This window comes from Rhinolophus hipposideros (genome assembly GCF_964194185.1).
Source record: "Rhinolophus hipposideros genome assembly, chromosome: 7".
NCBI lineage: Eukaryota > Metazoa > Chordata > Mammalia > Chiroptera > Rhinolophidae > Rhinolophus > Rhinolophus hipposideros.
In genome coordinates this window covers 14,513,601-14,534,164 of record NC_138053.1, presented here as the reverse complement: position 1 = coordinate 14,534,164, position 20,564 = coordinate 14,513,601, and the positions used below count along the sequence as shown (strand labels likewise).

The window sequence follows — 20,564 nt, the reverse complement described above, 5'->3', positions numbered from 1 at the left end:
GAAACCAACGATGTTGGCATCTTGCTCTCAGGCTCCCAGCCTCCAGAACTATGAGAAAATCACTTTCTATTGTTTAAAGCCATAAAGACTGTGGTATTTTGTTACGGCAACCTGAACTAAGACAGCAAGATCCTAGCAAGTGACCTGTTGGTAGAGACGGTGCCAGTGCCTACCCGCGGGAAGGTGACAGAGGCAGGACAAACGGCATGTGCTCTAAAACTAAAACACCATGAAATGAAGCCTCCCTCATGTCAACTCTATGGCTTTTTAACAGATGTCCCTCCATCATTAGTGAAAGAGTCACAGCAGTGAAGGGCTTCGGAGTCCCTGGATTAGGTTATAAAAAGTGTTAAGCCTTACCATGTTACTCCCATTACCTCCACGGGAAAAGAGCAACTTAAAAGGCCTGCACAAACCAGGACAAGTAATTTCACCAAAGCCTCCCACCATGCCTCCCTTTTTCTCCACAATTTCCCTGAAGTAGCTATCTGATCTTCTGATTGTTATACTCGGTGCCCCAGACACTGGCCGCCACCCTCCGTCTGTGAGATAACAGTAAGCCGCTGATAACATCAACAAGTGACAGTTATTAAGTGGTAGCCATTTCGTGTCTCTGTCTCAATAGCATACAAAGATGTGGGAACAGCCTTACTTGTGCCACTAGGAAATACTAGGAAGTCAGTGTTCAAAACCCTCCTCAGAGCTAAAGTTAACTCAAAGCTCAGTATTTTTATTTTAAGACATGAAAGGTAGTTTGGGCAATTGTTTTCCAAAGCAGAATGAACAAAGGCACAATAACGATAGAGCTGCTGACCTTGAAAAGGGTCATATTGACCAGGGATTAGTGGGTAACCCATGCCAACATGGGTGTGGTGGTGCGTATGCAGGTGCCGCTGGCCAAAGGGGGAGTGCCGGTCTCTTTCCCTCTCCGCTTCCCGTTCCCGCTCAGCTGTAGCCTTCTCCACTGGCTGCAACAGAAAAGAGAGATTTTCCCCCCTTAGTCCTCTGAGAACTACTAATAGGAGTACTAAACCACCTCTGTCCCTTTGGCAAAGTGTTTATTAAAAAGTAAATGCATAGATACTAAAATTCCTTATTAGCGGAACATCATTTAAAAATAAATAAGCTCTGTTTCAGTTGGAATTAAGTCAACACTAAAGACATGGGTCACCCTAAAGGAGTATTAATGTTTTCCTCAAACGACTGAAATAAGAGGACTTCTCTCTCTATTCAGTCGTAACTGCAGGTTTAGAATCTACCCAATTTCTTCCCCAAAACAATTTTAACATAGGGATCAAAGAAAAGAAGTTGTTGTTGAGATTTAAGGTCAAGTTTTCTGACTACCCCTTTATTTTACTTACATTGTGGGGAGAATCTATCTCATAATTTTAAACACTTTTATCTATTTTGTTCCACTGAAAACACATATCCTAATATTTATGCCAGTATAATGCAGAGAAAAATCATTGCCCTCTGCCTCCAAAAGCATTCCAGAATCTCTCCATTTTTGAACACTCAGAGGAGCTCTAGTTCTCCCAAATCATAATTTGGTTAAGGATCGTGTGTTTTTGATACATCTCTTCACCACCCTTTCACTAAAGTTCATTTTCTCCTTTGAAAAAAATCGCACTAGGAGTACTCAAAGAAAAAGATTCATAAATCATCTTTTCTAGTTTCTTTATAGAGTCCCGGTGGACTCATTCAAATCATAGACTCTATATTTTAATTTATTCCAAACTTCTCTTTCTTGCCAAGAACCACATCCTTTCTTTTGTCTCTCTTCACAACACTCTCTAGGACTAGCAGTTGTCTTTGGGTGGGGCGGGATGCGGGTGGTTGCTGGGTGGTGGTAGAGCCATCTTTCACAAAGACACACATTGGTATTACTTCAGTGGAGCTTTAAGGACATGACAATGAGTCAAAGACAAAAACACAGCAGACACAGCCACCACTCCTTAGCCAAATGACTCACTCTGGCATAGGAGTGCATCAAAATATCTTACATCAGAAATATTTCACACGGAAAGTTGGTTCCGATGAATTTAAATGTCTACCTAACAAGCATCCTCCTGGGTAGGCAAGGTGTAGTCGATTTTGTAACAGGAAAGCTTGGGACCACCATCCACACTTGAACAATTTCGCCCGCTCATGTATGAAACCATCTTACTTTTGAACATTCCATTCTTTATGTATTAGGATAAAACGGCATCCAGAAATCACAGCTGGGTTCCAAAACCATTGATATTTCAAGACTGTTCTCTAGGATGTCCCTTTTTCTCCCCTCAAACCGCAATCATTTTCAATAGTAACAAAAGGAGGCTTACGGCAGGAGACTTGCTGCGGTATTGGTTGGCATGCTGCTGGAGCAAATCCAGTGCTTTCGATTCAGTGGTTGTTTTCGGGTTGATGCTGGGGCTCGTATTGACTTTCTCTGCCTCTTCTCTCCCTGACATCTTCCCATAAACAGGATAATGAAATCCTGGAGAGAGATAGGCCCCTGCAGATAAACAACAAATGCCACATCAAGTTACGGGGCTACATCTTAAAAAAAAAACACACAAAAAAAACACATTTGGATTACATGAATTTGGGATAAGAGTCATAGATCTTAAAATAGGGGATCACATTAAGAATGGGCTACATCATCATTAAACTGTACCTAGGTTCTCCAATTTTCTTCTCCCAGTTAATTCATCCTGATCAACGGAGGTTATAAACAGAATTGAGCTTACAGCCATATCATACATTTATGTGTCCGCTTAAGTGAAAGGAATGGTAACTATAATGACTATGACAGAAAGTGCTTAGAATATTTTCATAGGCAATAAAGTATCTGTCAGTCTAACAGTTATAGCAGCCCATCAGAGCCCACGGAAACAATAGCTGAGGGCTCGTAACATTTCATCCTTAAAAAAAACAAACAAACAAACAAACAAACTTATACTACATTAGTTTCATCTTTGGGACTTTAATCAGCATAAAAACAAGCAAAACAAATGTCACTCTTGAAGGCTCTAATTGATCCTGAGTTTTGAATAGCTAAGATGTGAACACAGCCTCTTCCCTCCAATATAGTCAGAACCCACAACACGTACCAGGGTAACTGTGCATTAGGACGGGAGAAACAGCCCGGTATGCAGGGTGGCTGGGGTCATACATCTGTGGGTAAGGATAAGCATGCAAGTACTGTATGTAGGACTGATGCTGACTCATGGGCGAGGAGACAGCCACTCTTGTTCCCCGAGAGTCCTTCCAGTTCACAGGAGTCTTTCGATCATCATTTTTCAGCTTGTTCTCCTCCATGGACTGAGAGTCGGGACGCTTGGCCTCTTTGGGCTCCTCTTTAATGCTGGTTAATGACACAGGAAGGCTGGGCACGCCACTGTCTTTGTTGGGAGTTTTCCTGGGACTGTCCTCCTTTAATTTCTTTTCTCTGTCAAGGTCTTCTGACTTTTGCTGATCCAGGTATTTGGGCTGGTATACGTAATGATGCCATGTCCTTGAATCTGGGTCCTGATTTTTTTTTTAAAAAAAAGAGATTTGCTTTAAAATTTCAATGTAACAAAAATTCAATTTTAACAAAAAATCCCATTAATCATCATGATGGCACCATTACTATTACTTCTAAGTTAACATTTAGTCATGTGCTAGCATGACTTTACCTCCTCTCACAGAACAGTAATATCTGAGGCAGGCATTATTACTGATCACTTTACTGAAGACAAAAACCAAAGCTCTGAAAGTTCCAAGCAACAAAGTTCCAAGTAACCTGCTGCCCAAGTGTGGGGCTGGGCTTCAAACTCAGGGCTCCTGCAATTCAGAGCTGGGGCCTTAACGTCATTTCTCAACATTAAGTAACATCCTCAGATATATTTAATCTAACTCTCCTTTTCCTTTTGATATCTCACATAGGTAAAAAGAATTTTTAAAACTCCAACTCAAGTTAATAATAGTAAACTTAAGTAATTATTATAGCAATTAACATCATGGGGGCGGGGGGCTTTTGGTTTCCTACTACACGTTCTTCATCTGTAGCTGAAGCGGAATAGGTCGGCTCACGTCTCATTATGTGCTAACACCTCAATCAGAATAAAATTTCAAATTAATAACACACAGTATGACTTTCCTATCAGGAAAAAAAGGCCATCTACAGCCCCGCTCCTCCAAGTTCTAATAGAGCCCTGTGAAGCCACAGCTGATTCAGGGGGAAGCTTCCAGAGCAGGGGAATTAGGATCCTAAATGGCCTCTGCACCCTCCATCCCATTCACGATATAAACCCACTGGGTACCTAGGTCCTAAGTGAACATTCAAAGTTGGGCCTAAGATGCAACTTTTGGGCAGAACTGAACATTAAGAAAATATTCAGTTGCTCTGACTCACCGGGGGGCACCTAAGCATGGGAGTGGGGTGGGGGGCAGGGGTGCTGGGAAATACCAGAATTAATACGCATGCGACTGCAGGGAGTCAGGATATCTGAACCGTGACAGAAAGTGGTAGCACATGTGTGCCTTCATGGGGACTGATTTACAGGCGTTTGCCCATATAAGTAACCTCAGGCTCTGGGACGGTGGCTTGAGGCACATCCATCCCGATCTCCTCTCGCCTCACAAGGGATCAGTACTGAGCTCCGCTTTGGGGCACTTAACACAGAATGTAAAACAGAGATCCAGGCATCTCAGATACGATGTGAAAGACATCTGGGACCAAAGTTTTATTTAAAAAATGAGGGAGAAATGTGAATTTAGGGACCCAGCCTTAATATTCCTAAAAGATGCCAACAGAAATTTGGAAATGCAAAACAACAATTATTTTAGAGGTCAGACTCAGAATCTCGGAGTTAAGTCAGGAGGGAACTGAGTGGCCTTGTGGCAGAATTCCCTCACTTTCGCCTCAGTAAGAAGTTCAGGGTCCAGGTCAGATTCTTGGTTAGTCAATGGCATCATGGAACACGAAAAGCACACGTCCACAGTTCTTTTTACTACACAACATGACAAGGAAATAGTGAGTAATGTGCATTTTAGGGGCACACAATAGCTCCTGAGAGAATCTTTTGGAATATTTTTCAAGAGGAGTCAACCCTAGCGAACCCCTGGCGTATTTCCTGGGAAGCCTAACCAGATCGAGCCCAGACATGTACAAATCTCAGACTTCTCTCTCCCTGTGGGGGCCACGCTCCACAATCTTACTTGTTTAAATCTCGAGGTTGGGTCTACACCTGTCTGCTTCATAGAGTCCATGACAGATTTCATTTCTACAGCCTCCTTAATAAGCTGGTGGTTTTCCATCTGCTTAGCTTTGAAGCTGTCGGCCTGAAGCTGCTGCTGGTGATTGGAGAGAAGCTGCGATTTACCTGTCTCCTCAGTTTTATTAGGCACTGACGGCCCTAGTTTAGAATGGTTTTTGTTAGGCTCCGGGGTAGAGGGAGCTTTTGAGATTGTGGCCGACGGCATGTTTTTCTGTTTACTGTCCTCCTTGCCCAGCTCTTTCAAGGGGAGCTCATTTTTCCTTTCACAGTCTCCTCTCCCAGTTTGGGCCATTTTCTGCTCTGCCAGCCTCTGGTCCTCATAGTACTTCTCGTACTGCTGTCTGTAGGCAGGGCTGGTGGCCATCAGAGACTTCTGGTCCATGTAGAGCCCATAGGCATACTGGCCATAATAAAGTGACTGAGCCAGGGCAGGGTGTCTCTGTGTGATCACCGACTGGTGCTGAGGCTGTAAGGATGCGGAAGTATGGTCCACTCTCTTGGCATCCAGCTGCTCTGCCTTGTCTTTCTTCTCCGCGTCTTCCTCAGACTCCTTCTTGATCTTCATTCCCTGTGTGCTCCCACCGTTCCCAGCTACAGGGGCGCTTACCTGGCCAGGGTGCATGTAACTTGGAGAATAATAAGGATCGTAGCCGTGGTAATAGGGAGAGTGGGACTCTTTCATTTGAGATGATGGAGCTGTAGTTGAAGAATGCCCTTTTACAACACCGTCCTTACTAGAAAGGATATCTGATGGGGAACTGGCTTTTGACCTCATGCCCTCCGACCTGCTGTCAGAACCACCATCATCGGCAGCATCAGATATGTCCGAATAGGCGGGGCTGCTCGTCTTAGCCGCAGAACTCTCTGCCCCGTTTTGTGTCAACACATGCAGTGGGGCCATGGGCGCCTGCCCGTTCACCAACGTGTTGCATTCCATTCTCGAGGCACTCCCGATGGAAGGACTGGGAGCATTGTCTGTGAACGTGTAAACCTTATCAGCCTCGGCTTTGATACTGGCCATTCGGCTCTCCTGAGACTCCGACAGCCCATTAGCCAGTCCTTCATTCTTGCTGAGATGGTCCTTTAAAAAATGCCCGGATAAATCTTTCCCAGCTCCCTTGGCGTCCTCTAGTTTGCTCAGCTTTGCATCCATTTTGGGGCTTCCCGTCTCTTTCCCTTCTTTGTCCTTTAGCTTTCGCTTCTCCTTTTTCTTTTTGTCTTTAAGCGACACAAGAGCTGGGTTCACGGTGATGGGCTCCCCCATAATTGTGGGCTTTGGTTGAATGGGTTTCAACGGAGGACTCTTTGGTGTGGCCTGAACAACAGTCGTCGTGAGGGAGGGCAGTCCGGGTATTGTCCCCGTTGTGGTGCTTGTAAAGGCTGCAGTGGGGATGGCGATCAGTTGTGGCGGAGTCGGGGCTGGGGCAGGGGCAATGGGCCGCGCAGTTTTCAGTTTGGAGAGGTTTTTGTCCAGTTTGCAATTGTTGGCTTTTTTGCCCTTTTCCTTCTCTCCCAAATTTTTCTTGTCAATTAATCCTTCTGCTTCCAGTTTGGGCATTTCAGCAGCCAAACTGCCATCTGCTGCTGAGCAACTGTCTAATGTGGCCGTCATGTTGGAGATGACCGGGAGGTTGTTCAGTTCATTGTTAAGGCCTTTCTTTTTTCCAGAATTCTTCCCAGCTTTAGATCCGATAACAGAACCTGGGCCATTGCTCATCAGCTCCCTCTTTCCCTTGGGGGTCCCAGGGGGGTTCCCTGCGCCAGGGGATGCTGGCCCCTTCACCTGGTCATACGCCGACACACTTGTGCTGGGCTCACTGCATTCGAGCGCCACGTTACTCAGTGCCTCCTCGCAATCCGAGATCTTGTCCTCGCTGTCAGGCTCAAACTCCAGCTTGTTTTCTGGGTCTAAGTGTGCATGAGCCTGGTGGTACCTCAGGCCGTTAATGTGCTTGTACTTTTTGTTGCAGTTTGGGTGGGGACAATCGATTAACACTGGAGAGGAGCAGCCTTGGTCCAAAAAAGTAGCCTCTGGTTTCCCTTGAGGGGTGGTGGGAGTGCTTCTAGAATTTGTGCGGACACGCTTCCCAGGTTTATTATCCTCAGAGCTGGAGTTCAGGTCTAGCTCCATAGGAGGCTTGTTTTTCCTTTTGTTGGTGGAGGAGGGGCTGGCTTTGATGTCCTCAGCAGCACAATTTGGGGGTGTCCTTCGCCCACTGGCGTTGAGGCTTCCCCGCCTCCCTTTCCCATTGGCCCCCCCTCTGTTCTTGTTCTGCAGCCCTCTGGACTCTGTGAAGCTGGCCTCTGAGCCTGGGGCAGCTGCAGCAGACCTTGCTCTCTTTCCTCGGCCCCGGCCCCCTCTCATCTCCAGGTCACTTGTCGGTGACTCACAGAACCTAGGGAAGCAAGTAACAGACATCAAAATGAGCAGCCCCAAAAAGGCGAGGTAAAACCACAAGGCACACAATAGCAGCTTGAGAGCTGGGCCCATATAAGGAAAAGACACCCTATTCTTCCAGGGATAATTTTCACACCTGCAAAAGAACAGGCTACCAATGGCTTACATTCTTTCTCAGAAAGCCAAAGAAAAACAGCTCAGGTAGCCAGCTTCAAATCCAGTTCAAATTCCCATTTTGAGAAAAGAAGAAAACAAAGAAGAGAGAAAAGGGGCAGAGAGTAGAGATCTCCTGGCAGGAAAGAAATCCAGCATCTGCATTTTACTGTGTTCAATCCTGAATTGCTCATTTCCCTTATGCTTGGTTTCAATTACAGGCAGACTTTTATGTATTATTCATTTCTCTATATAGTTTCCTTGCAAAGAAAGGATGGGGGAAGGAGACGAAGGAGGAGAGAAGACAGCCTGAAATAAAAGGCTCTGTGCATACCTGGGAGGGGCCCAGTCGTGCTTGGTACAGTCCAATAGGGTCCCTACGTAAGTTTTGTTCCTCCACGTGACATTGACCACTAGGACACCTGCAGGAGCAGGGAATGAAAGAAGACCACGATTAGCACCGATTACTCTTATTTCCAGTTCATTTATTATTATTATTATTATTATTTTTACCAGCAAAGTTCTATTCTCATTTGCTTTCAAAAACTGTGGTTTGCATTCTTCCTCTTTCTGGTTTCAGTGACCTCAAATGAAAACCCACAGGAAATTGTGTGTGTGTGTGTGTGTGTGTGTGTGTACTCAGGCGCATGAGGTACAAAAGGGTAAGGCTTTGTGTGAGAGTGTAATCAAGATACTGCTGACAGAAGGAAATGGTTTTTGCCATGTCCTGCTGTAAAATAGCAACACTCACCTCTTAATTTTTCTATTATTACACATAATTGCTTTCGTTTGGCAAGCAGCCAACAAAAACTAAGTGCCAGTTACCAGTGCTTAAACCAGAAGGTGACTGAAAGCAATCGGTTTTGTTTCCAATTCAACAATATAAAACAATGGTGGGTTTTTTTGTTTTTTTTTGGTTTGGTGTTTTGTTTTTTTTTTAGGAAAAAATCATGTAGGTGCCCAAAAACAGACATAGAGCTGGGGAAGTAGAGCTTGGAATCCATGTAGCAGACAAACAGCTATGATTTCTCTTTTTCCTAATCCTCCCCTCACTGGCTTTGTGAGACAAGAATCAGCCTTGTACAGTATCTGTTTCACTGTTTGGTCTTGTTTCATATTAAGGACTCCTAAAATAGCCCTCTTAAGAAAATAAATGTGCACAATAGGTTTGCTCTTGGGGTTATCTTTAGAATCAACTTTAGTAAGCATTTGCCACAGAGGATTAGAAAAAAAACCTCAAACCAGCACACTTGTTTCCTGCAAGCCATTCTGCTTTTCCCAACTGCTTTGCAGACAGACAATTTAATTTAGCACTGCATCTGTGAATTACTAAACTTGAGTGCACTTAGTATACCAAATGTCACAGGGAAACAAAATATAACATCCTCTTTATTTCACTAGAGGACAAGTGCCCTTTTAAAAAAAATCACTCTTTAAAACATATATACACAGACCTATAATAGATTTTTGACATACATAAAATCTTAGGGTAAAGAAATGATATATTTAAGTGAGCCTTTGTTTTCTCTTCTGTACCTACTCCCGTACTCTTTCTTGGCAACACCAAGGGACATTACTCAAAGTCTATTTCTAGCTGGTTTGCTTACATGCTCACTGCCATTTTGAATTTTACAGAAAACCTATATTGAACTCCTTTATAATAACGGACACCTCACAAGGTAAGACTCATTTCCTTGGAAACGTTTTAACAGCAGGTAAAATATTAGAATGGTTGGGACTCAAGTAGTAGGGAAGGATTTCTTTCAGAAGTCTCAAATAAGATTTAAAAATTGTTTCCCATATGGTCTATGTTGCAATTACTTAAGTGACAGCTGAATTTACTCACTGTAGCAATCCTGTAGCAGGGGAGGGAAAAGCTAGTAGCAGGGCAAGAAGCAAGCGTCTCCTCAGGTCACGACTGGTTCCATTCTGATTCCCTCAGGAATTTTTTTTTTAACCATTGAGTATAAAAATTCATATTGGAATGAGAATCAATGGTAATTAGGTATTTGGTCAAAATTTGCACAAGACAGAACAATTGGAGGAAAGGATTCTTTATGAGCACATCCCTTCAGGAAAAGGGAGGGGGTGGGAGAAGAGGAGAAGGGGAAAACAGAGCTGGTTTTCTCATCATCTGCTCTCTGGGGCACTGTGTGTGGTGTCAAAGACCTTTGCAGCTGCTTAAAATTCTTTAGCATGTCAGCTATATTTACAGTGCAGGAATATACCTGTACTGCCAGGAGGTTACTGCATTTTAGCTTTAGATGCAATAGGCTAAATCACTGCGTTCCAGAGTCCCTGATGTAGCACAAATGTATAATTAAAATTGCTTGAAAGGAAACATGAAAGAAACAACAAACCCTCCATTCTTGCAGTAATAAAATTAAAAACAGGAAAAGTCTGCACAGACACTTAACATTTGTCTGCAGTGAAAGGCTTTTGTTATTGCTTTTCCCCTAAGGGTTTCGCGTTTCCAGCAAACGCTGGCTGCGGATTGGTCGGCGCCTGCGGGGAATGCTCGCGTCTGATTGGCTGGGCCGGTGGCGGCCGCCTGGAGCAGGGAGGTAGCGGCCGCGGATGGAGGAGGTTGGCGGAGGGAGGAAGCTGCGCTTCGGCGGCCGCGGGCGAGGCGGGGTCGTGCGCACCAAGCCAGGTGGTTCCCGCAGCCCGAGTGGGCTGCACGGGCCGCCCGGCTCGGTAAATCACCGAGGGCCGGTCCGTGCGATGAACGCCACCTCTGCGTGACAGTGCTAGTTTACCACCACGACCCACGCTGCGCAGCTCCCCGTAGCACTCCAGCCCGCTCCGAAACGAATTCGTTGTCTCCAAACAGGACAAAGGAAATCTGGGAGCCGGCGAGAAGGAAGAGACCCCGGACAAGCAAATCCCTAGGGGGTGATGTGGAGATACCGTTTGAAGCTGCCACAAAGGCTCAAGTCCAGTTGCAACTTCCACACTACAACTATTCACGTCGCCTGATACTATTTCTAGAAGCCACACAAGCAGATCTCTTATCTAAGTACAAGTGATACTGTTATTATTAGCACTCATGGGGGAAAAAAAAAATCCTTCAAGTCCTTCTTCAACTTCAAAGGGCGTCAATAAGTCAGCTTTATTTTTCTAGAAGCTCTCTGCATTTAAAATGCTCAAGATAAATGCTCTTATTCCCGGGGAGATTTTGAACGGTCTCCATCACGCGGTGCTAATTAAATACGTGTGCCTGTGTCTATTTTTCTTTATATGTACAAGACGCTTCACAATGCCACAGAGTATTTATATCTGCCTAGAATTTGCATGCGACTATACACACGCACATGTTTACACAGCCAAATCTGCCTTTCTGTGTTGGAATGAAGGCTTAAAGGAATGCTTCTCATAAACTACAAAGTGTCTTGTTTCTTTGTAAAGGAAGTCTTGTGTTTAGACAACATTCTATTGTGAGGGGCCAAGTATAAAGGTGTTTTTGCTCTAAAAAAAGGTACATGGTTTATCATTTTGCTGAACCCTCAAAATCCTGAACATTTTGTAAGCCATGGTTGTATAACGCAGATCTACTTTTTACAGGAATAAATGCCCAAAATGAAAATTAGGCCTTTAAAAGTACCAATTTTGAATTCTATAAATCTGGGCATAGTTATGTTTCTTAATTTTTACATACATTCGAAATAAATGTACATTTGTTCCAAAAAGATATAATATTTCTTTTAATGCACATTTATGCTTTCAAACGTCTAGTCTATAAGCTAGGTGCTGGGGACACTTTACAAAAGTCCTTTTCATCTTTATAGTCTCAAGCATCTGACCAGGTTTACCATCCTCCCTTTCCCAAAATGTTAGTAATGCCTGCCCTGTAACATTTTATATTTGAAAAAAATATCTGAAGATTGTTACCAATAAAGTAAGGACACAGCTGAAGAGCAAGGGATGTTTTGAGTGCACTCACCACACAGGGTTTTCTTGGTATTAACGCTTTGTCTTCAATAACTGATACAGAAGCTAAGCATCTCCCATAAAGCATATTGCCTGCAAGACACTTAGTAAGAAAGAACATGGTCTGTGTTTTATAACCTGAGCCCGGTATCTACAAGCTAAAAGAGCCCTGAGGTCTCATAGGATTCCACCTTCACAGTGTTCTATTATTTCCTCTTGTCAATACTTAGTGGGGAAGTGTTCCCAGAGACATAGATGGTCAGGCCCATTAAGCATTTATCGTGTATCTGTAGGGTGTACACTAGGTATCTATTTGGTGCTGTGGAATCAATCCTTTTGGCTGGAACTCCATCCAAACTTTATACTTCAAGAGTCTGCAAACTTGAAACAGAGCCAACACAGGCATACCCTATAATCCAGAAGTGTAAGTATAGTTTGTATACTTACCGAGTAGGCCCCTTAATCCATCACATTAAACTAGACCCTGGATGAGACTTTCACAGTGCCTGCCCTGCCCACAGTCCCTGTTCAGTCCCTGTTCAGAGGGTAAGCTGAAGGGACTAGGCCCCTAGACCAATAATCCTAATTGTGGCCTCATCTGACAGTACTCATGCTGGGCACCTGAGAGGCAACCAAAGCGGGACTTGCTTTGGATCAGAATTAGTCACATGGAAGGGAAAGTTAATACTAAGAGTAGAAGGTCACAGGGTACTAAAAACTGAGAGAACTATGGTAGGCCAAAGCCCCAAGGATGCGATAGCTATGAGATGAGGAAAATGTGAGGCCCCCAATACTTGGTGTGTGTATGTCCCTTTGACCTCATCCCTGACAGGGGCTCTCACCAGCACCCAGGATTGCCCTGTTATTTTCCAGTCATCTTGTTAAAAAGTTGCTCCTGGTTCTGAATTAAAACAGGGCTTTGAATACTGTGGCCCTCTGTGCCTTCTGAAACCCTGGGGAGACAGTCCACCCATCATCCACTTGACAGCCTTTCACCAGGCAAGGGCAGTGGCCATGTCAACGTTCTCTTCACCCCCAGTTCAAACTCTTTGTTACCCTCTAGTCTAAACAAGTCTCTTTAACCATTCTTCAATTCCCCTGAAAAAAACAAAACAAAACAAAACATGTCTTGAAGCTGTCCTAGTCCACATCCCCAAGGAAAGTTAAGGTTCCTAACGAATCAGGACAAAACGAAGACAAAGTCCAATGTAATCTCTTCTCTGAATCCTCTCTAGTCACACGCAGACCATGTACACCACCAAAAGCTGGCCCCTCCCTCCTAGGTCCCCAGTGCACTCCATGTAGAGTCCTCTCACCAGAATCCATGTTTTCCCTCGGCTAACCACTTCTCAGCCTTGCTACTAGAAAGATGCAGTCCCGGGCCTCGGTGCTAAGAGAGCAAACAAAGTGAGGCAACTGATTTAAGACCTGGCCGCTAATAATCTCCCGCGCATGTTATTCTAATCTCTTCCCTTTCTGGCTGGCTGGGGTGGGGACTCCAGCCACCTTGAAGGCCGCAAGAAGATGGCAGGGCCTCCTTCATTTAGGACCCTGAATGACAAGGAAAACCCTCACCCAACAGGAACACCGACTTCATCTATTAGGGGAGCAGCAAATAAACTCTATGTGTAAACAGGATTGAGACTATCCATCTTACCCTGATACACAGTTCCGTTGACATCTGACACCAGTTACCTGTGCAGTGTGCCTATCTCTGCCAACTGGACTACACTCCCGGAAATCAGGAGCCGTGTCTGCACCTACCGCACCTGGCAGCAGTGCCCAGCACGCAGAGAGGTCATCCAACACTTAGGGATGGGGACAGAAGAGAATCTAGATTCGAATCCTACTCAGTGACTTCTTTTCACTAGTCTCATACTTTTTTCAAGAAGCATAATCTTTCACTAGTTTATACATGATGGAAATTCTCTGCAGAGAGATTTTGCTCCCAAGATGTTATAAACACGGTTTATGAATTACTGTTTATGGTATTTGTGAAGATGTCTCTTCAAGAACAGGGCAAATGTCTGATTTCCCAGTGGATCAGCATAACTCTGTTTACATTACAGTTTAAGGACTGTTTCAGAGTCTTTTGAGTGTCTCGTCCCTGGGACGGACATCACAAATGCCGAATTTGGAATCAGACAGAGTTATGTTTCTCATTTTCTTTTTTGAACTCTTATTCAGACTACCACATCTGGATGGGCTTGGTGCTCACTCATGCAGAAAACAGAAATCTCACACTAATAACAACAAAATGTAACCCATTTATGCCACAATCCTTTTTAGTTTAAGTTTACACATTTCTTTCCTTTTACATATTTTTTTCTAGTAGAAACACTAGTGACAATAAAAGTGCCACAATATGCTGGTTTCATGAGTTCACGATAAAGTTCATATAGTTTGGATATCATATTACCCTATATTTTTACACAATGTGACTATTGTATAAGGAATGATTTATCATCGTTCCTTTGTGCTGAACTCCCTCTCTAATATTTCGTTGTTGTGGTTTTGTTGTATCCGATACTGGTACTTTTTAAAAAGCTGTGTCTTGTGTACTGTCGTTGTTCATTTTTCTGGCTTCAGATAAGTCTTTCTTCAAAGGACAAAGCTCAGTTTATAATTATTTGGTGAAATTTTAAATTTACGACTAAGGTTGCCAATGAAATACCTGGCATCCAAAAAGCAGAGGGACTTTCCTAGGACCTCTGCCAAGTAGATATGGAGCACCAGGACAAGAAAAGTGCTGTCACGTGACCAGAAAATGCAGTATTTTTTTTTTTTTTTAAAGAGCCCTACTGCTGGGCTGAATGTTTGAAGAGTCACTTTAACCACATCCTGTAATCAAACCATCTGGAACACAGCGCTGCGATTAGTCACCCTGAACATTGGGCTTTATCTGAACAAACAGTGTATGGCAATGGAGCCTGGGAGATAGGGCAGTACTAACAAAGGGAAGTGTAAAGAAACACTTTATGCCCTAGTGTGCCGCCACCCCTGCCATAAACCCCAGAGACACGCTGCTCTGGTGTTAATGTACTACTTTATGAAAGCACAGTGAGCTTCAAGATTAAAGGACTGAAGGCCTAAAAATTGCTGGTTTGGGTAGATATTCTCTGTCGGCGGCGGGAATATGTTGGCACCACACTATCTACATTAATTATAACCTCTCAGATGACAGTTCAGAATTCCTAGTAGGGTTTGGTGTTACTTTATCAGGACATTGGGACAAGGTTCATTTATGGGAAGATAGTTATGATTCTTTCTTTGCCAGGGGTTAATCTGAACACTGAGACATTTCTTTTTGAGTCATCAAAACCCTTTCCATAAATAACAAGAAAACAAATATAAGACCTTAATCCAAAGAAACACACTAAACCAACACCAAAAAGCAATGGTAAAATGCTATTCCAAAACGTATTTTAAAAGACGGTGTTTTTTTTTACTTGACTATGTTTTAAGTACATTTGATCATTGGATGCAGTCTATGGAATTTTTTTTTTTTAAATCTGAAAGGATTTACCTTCCCTCCCCCAATACATTGAATAAGCCCTAAATGAAAAAAACAAGAAAAAAGAGAAGGAGGAAAAAAACATGGCTAAAGAAATCTTGTTTCCCCATGGGCCTTATGGTTTAATACACAAAAGAACACAGAGCCACTTCCATCACTGTCACCTCCCCTGCAGCCTTTGTTCTGAGGCCTGATGAGCTGTATTGATTTGGGAAAATCATTGAGCTTCTTGGAAAACTAGACTCTCGCTTATTCACTGCCATCTATTTCTTTCCCATGAAGACAGGTGGTCAATATCCAGTTGACTGGTCAGCTAAAAGAAGCTCTTGCTGCTTTTCTTTTCTTGCTTCCCCAGTAACATTATCCTTTCCCACTTCCAGAAAATACAATGGCCTGTTAAGAAGTCTTGCGGGTAAGAAGGGAGAGCAGAAAGAAGGCTTTTGCAAGGCTGTCCCATACATTTGCATGGGGGCCTGCACTGCACATGTGGATGGTGACAGTATTTTCACTGACCAAGCATTATACAAGTTTAAGCATTAATAAAAACTTTGATAGCGTAACATACAACTTTAAAAAAATCAGGTCAAATCATTAGAGCTCAATTAACGTTTACTGCAGAAAGATGCTTTATATCTTTTAATCAGTACATGTGTTTTCAGCAAGTTTCATAGTTATAAGATGTCATAGATGTCAGTGTAGACATTTTGGAGAACAAAGAGCATATTGGGGAAAAAAATCACATAGAGATCTTTAGGAAGTAATTTTAAAAATGATCAGTAACAAAAAACATGTGCTTTTAAGTTAGGCCGATATTTATATCCTAAAGCAACATTGTCCTTGATGGCTTGAGGCTAGTTTAAAAAAAAAAATGTTTGTTGCAACCATTCACACCACATTCTGTAGCCCTTATTGCTCAGGCAGTTCCTTTAATAAGTTTCTGCTAAGGCGCCCAGGGTCCCCCACTTGGAGATAGGCAGGAGGACAAGCTTAAGGTGATAGTGTTGGGAGGGAGGTGGGGGGAAGAAGACCAGCCCCTGAGCTTGAGTCAACAAGGGCAGCAAGTCATAGAGACTTAGCCAGCTGCATCAAAGCCACCCCCGGCCCTTCCAAGGGGATGCTTTGCAAGCTGTGGTCCATCGAGGCTCAAGCAACAGACACCAGGACCAGGTGATTACACTCAAGCAAATGACACAAAATAAAAGAGGGGAAGAGGCAGAAAGGAGAAAGAGACAAGGGAGATGGAACAGCAAGAAATACAGTCAGTCTTCTGAGACAGACATTTGGAGCAATTTAAATGCATGAATTGAACATGTATATGTATGGAGTATATGTAGATATGATACATTTTTATAAAGAGGCTTCATTTTTTCGATCCAACCTTCCTTGAGACTTGGAGGCACAGAGACAAGCGACAGCACCACTCTGATTTCCGGTACAGAGTTCTAAACCTGCATTTCCCCCTGCTCCTTTGCAGGCACACATTAGTTTATATGAAATCTGATGAGTTTAGATGACTGATTTCTAGTGCCCGCAGGTTGCTCAAACCCTCTCCTTTTTTTTAGGCACAATTTGCTCCTGAGAGTAGTGGAATGATGTCTCATTCCGCTCCTCCCTTTCTTCATGGGAAGACCAGAGTTTAGTGCCAATTATAATAGAACTGACTCACCTCTCCTAATCCATTCTCACAAGCTTTAATTATTAGCTCAGTAGGAGATGATTCCGAAGTCTGGGAGAGGTATTTGATAAGAACTCACTGAACTAGGCCTACTATGAGCTATAGTAATGATATCGTTCTTATTTTATTACCTCTTAACATGTCATTCCTTCAAGAGTGTTATTTTAGGAGACACCTCTGTACTAGAGGTCTGGGCACAAGCACCCAGCCGGCATCCCCCAGAATGAGTGGGAAGCAGCCTCTCCACACTCCCACTGAAGATAAACTGAAAGAATGCAGGCCCTTCACAGCATCAGGCCCTGTGTCACTGCCTGCATGTAATATGCATTACAGGAACTTTGCAGCTAACAACTTCTACAGTCAGGATCTCCACAATGTCATTACTTCAACTTGAAAAGCAGGTAAAGAGAAATGCAAAATCCGGTAGGGGAGAAAAAAACTATCCTTAAGGCAAAAACTCCCCCTCGATGCCACTGCCCCAAAGAGAGCATACTCTAGAGCTAAAACGGGGAAGGAGGGTATAAGATACTATAAATCTGTAAAATCATTTAACAGGTACCTGCACTTCCCTACTTCTGGGTGCAGGCAGCAAGCAGTCTGCTCCTAGCCCAATGCTCCCCCTGTGGGAGGAGCAGGCGGGAAGGCACAGGAATTACTGAGACGAATATAAACGAAAGATGCAAAAATAAATGAATAAAATTAAAGAATGGAAAGCCTCATATACTTTGGGGGAGGGGAGGGGACACGGAAAAGGGAACATGAAGGTATTGGTCCTCCCAAGGTCTCCATCCCCTACTCTTTCTCACAAACCTATTGTAGATCAATGGACGGGGGAGATTAGCGGAGTTTCAGGTTGCAATGCTAGTGAATTGCTTGTCAAAATATGTGTAATATAACTGTAGATTATAGGACTGTGTTTTATAGGACTGTGTTGTAAAGTAATTTCTTATCATCCTCAGTCCTTGCGATACAACGGGACAGTGGGAACCCCTGACAATTATGCTCACATCAAAAAGCTGCTACTGATGCATGTATCTCACTGGGACTAAAGAACCAGGCTTCATATAAATTATGGTGCTTTATTTAAAGTCAGAGCGCTTATTTGCTTTCGTGCCAGCTCTGGGCCTTTTTCATCTCTAGCTCTATGGGGCCCAGGAGAGCACACATTCCTACAGCTCGGCTGGCCACCAGCTGTGTACGTCATAAATCATAAAACCTCTGAACAAGCCATTCTTTACAAAGGCCAACAGCATTTACTGGAGATGATCACTCTGCTATTATTCCACTTGCTGAAATTTAAAATAGCAATTTACAAACAGCGGCTGAAAAAAACAGGGAACTGCCTCTGTCAACTCGTGTGTGTGCGTGCGTGGGTGTGTGTGTGGGTGGGTGTGTGTGCAGGCTCTGCATGTGTATGGCATGAGGGGTACGTACATTGTGTGTGTCACCTAAAAGTCACCATCTGCACATCTGAAAAGGAAACAAGGGATGTGGACGTCAGAGAATCCAGAGTCGGTGCCCTCACAACAAAAAGCAATGGGGTGAGGGAGGTTTCTGTCCTTGGGACACCTCCCTGTTCTCACCTGGAGGTGACCTAGCCCTGGGCAGCGTGGGAGGCAGTTCCCATACACTGGTCCTGAAGCCACATAATTATGGCTCTGGTTCAGAATGTAATAAGGAAGCTGAAGGCATTAACTTTAATCAAGCTCAGTCTGCAGACAATTTTACTTTGAGAACTAGGGAGGAAGAAAGCATAAAAGAGTGATTGGTGATCAAATGGAGCCTCCTAAGCACCTGAAAAGATGGCTCTGGAGACAGACTCAACCTTGCTCCAAGCCCACTTTGTAGGTGCTTTACCTTGAACTAAACCTCTCTGAGCCGCCGTTCCTCACCTATATAATAAGGAATCATATCAATATCAAATAAGATGTGATTTATGTAAAGCATTAGAACATGGGCCCTGGCACAAAAGAGTCACTCAGCGAACGGACTTTGGCTTCCTCATCCTTGAAACTACCCCATAAACCAGGCCACGAGCTAAGGAATGGAGGGAAGTGCCAAAATACCAAGAATTCCCCACTCAGAAATACCAGCAGCAGCAAGCCTCCTGCATTCCTTGCAGGTAAAGCACCCTGAAATATGCGTGTCTACACTAATTGTCCTCTATTCCTGGTGACCAGGCTTACTGTGCAGGTGGCACATCTACCGTTTGGAATCTTAAGAGGTGCAAATTCCAAACATGAAGGACGTTTGCTATTTCTACATCTGTCTCAATTACGAAGGGCAAAATTAAAGGTCCCTGGTACCTAGACAACAGAAATGAGAACCTGCAACAAGGCTCTGGGGATGCTGAGCCAGGTTAAACGCAAACTCATCTTTCCAATTCCCATCTGAACAGACCAGTTTTCTTGACAATGGCCAGAGGCTGCCTTCCCACCCTCCCCCACCCCACATTCCAAAGTTCTTATCTTTCAGGGAAGAAAAAAGCCCAACAGAGTTACAAGTATTTCAATAACGTGCTTAGAGACCAGCTCTTTTCTGTAAACAAGCCTAATGAAGCGTGACTAATAGTGCTCTCCCAGAGCAGAGCAGAGGGAAAAGGGCCTTTGTTAGCACTTACTGGAGCAAGTCCTGGTTTTGCTGGAGCAGAACAAAACTTAGCTGATTATTGATTGACCAGCCCCGGCTTCTCTGTGGGTGTCACTGCTTTGCTGTCTATTTCTGTATACTGTGTGTATAAATACATGTGTTTATGTAGACACAGAGATGTCCTATACATGCACACTCTAGGATACCATCGCACACAGCCACCCTAAGCTAACTTTAGGCTGCATTTCTTTGCAAACCGGATGACGTATTCAAGGCATCTAAGTGAAACCTAATTCCTCTCTGATACTTGTGTCTCTTCTAGTCCTTGATATTACCTAACATTTCTCTCCATGTTGTCAGTACCATGAACGTCAATTTCAGAGTCTGTAAACCAACTCTCCCATGGACACTTAATAGTTTCCAAAGTCACTATAATTTAACCTGATCTGGTTATTACATTTGATCGGCGATTTACTTTTGTTGTTTAATAAATTCAAACTCGCTGATGTGTCCTTTCACCTATCAAATCTAAAACTCCTGAAATTTGGCTCCAAGCGATACCTGCTAAATAAATATTCTATGATGATTTTAATTCTCTTCTTCAATTAAAACTTCAATTAAAGTGTGTCTTTAATGCTATTAATATATACAACAATGATGTTAGCAGGAAGATCTGAAGTTGACCCAGACTTCTTTTTGGACAGACTGGAATTCAAGTCAAAACCTGCTTTCCTTGCAACTCTAAGCACAAATTTCCGTATAAATTATGGACTGCACTTTAGCCTCATCTGAAACATTAGCCCCGCAGGCTGATAAGTTCTGACCCCAGGTGGCATATCAACCCTCTCAGAAGAGGCTGGAACATTAGTGCTTTGCACTGGGGACTAAGGCGTGAGAGCCAATCAATCAAGCTCTCTGACAGCTTTTACGGCCTCTGAGCTTTAGACTCAAGTCAACCTCCAAGACTCCTATTGTTCGCATTATTCTCTTCTTCTCTGGTCTGATGAAGTTAGGGTTAAGTCCAAGGCTTCAGAGACAGAGAAAAAGGCTATTGTTAGT

The 20,564-nt window shown here is 43.6% G+C and overlaps 1 protein-coding gene across 5 annotated transcripts in view; it reads right to left on the bottom strand.

Annotated features, from left to right (window-relative positions):
- ZNF608 (zinc finger protein 608) overlaps positions 1-20,564 on the bottom strand; it is a gene marked incomplete at its 3' end in the record, with an annotated part of 109,807 nt that overhangs the window by 9,124 nt on the left and 80,119 nt on the right. For 4 of the 5 annotated variants that reach the window (XM_081053535.1, XM_081053532.1, XM_081053531.1 and 1 more), the window contains 5 exons: positions 8,132-8,219; positions 5,188-7,642; positions 3,096-3,513; positions 2,325-2,497; positions 815-968 (listed from right to left, as the gene is read on the bottom strand). In XM_081053535.1, the coding sequence (XP_080909661.1) occupies positions 815-968; positions 2,325-2,497; positions 3,096-3,513; positions 5,188-7,642; positions 8,132-8,219 (3,288 nt within the window). The remainder of the gene's footprint in view (positions 1-814; positions 969-2,324; positions 2,498-3,095; positions 3,514-5,187; positions 7,643-8,131; positions 8,220-20,564) is intronic. The other variant, XM_081053534.1, reaches the window with a different exon arrangement.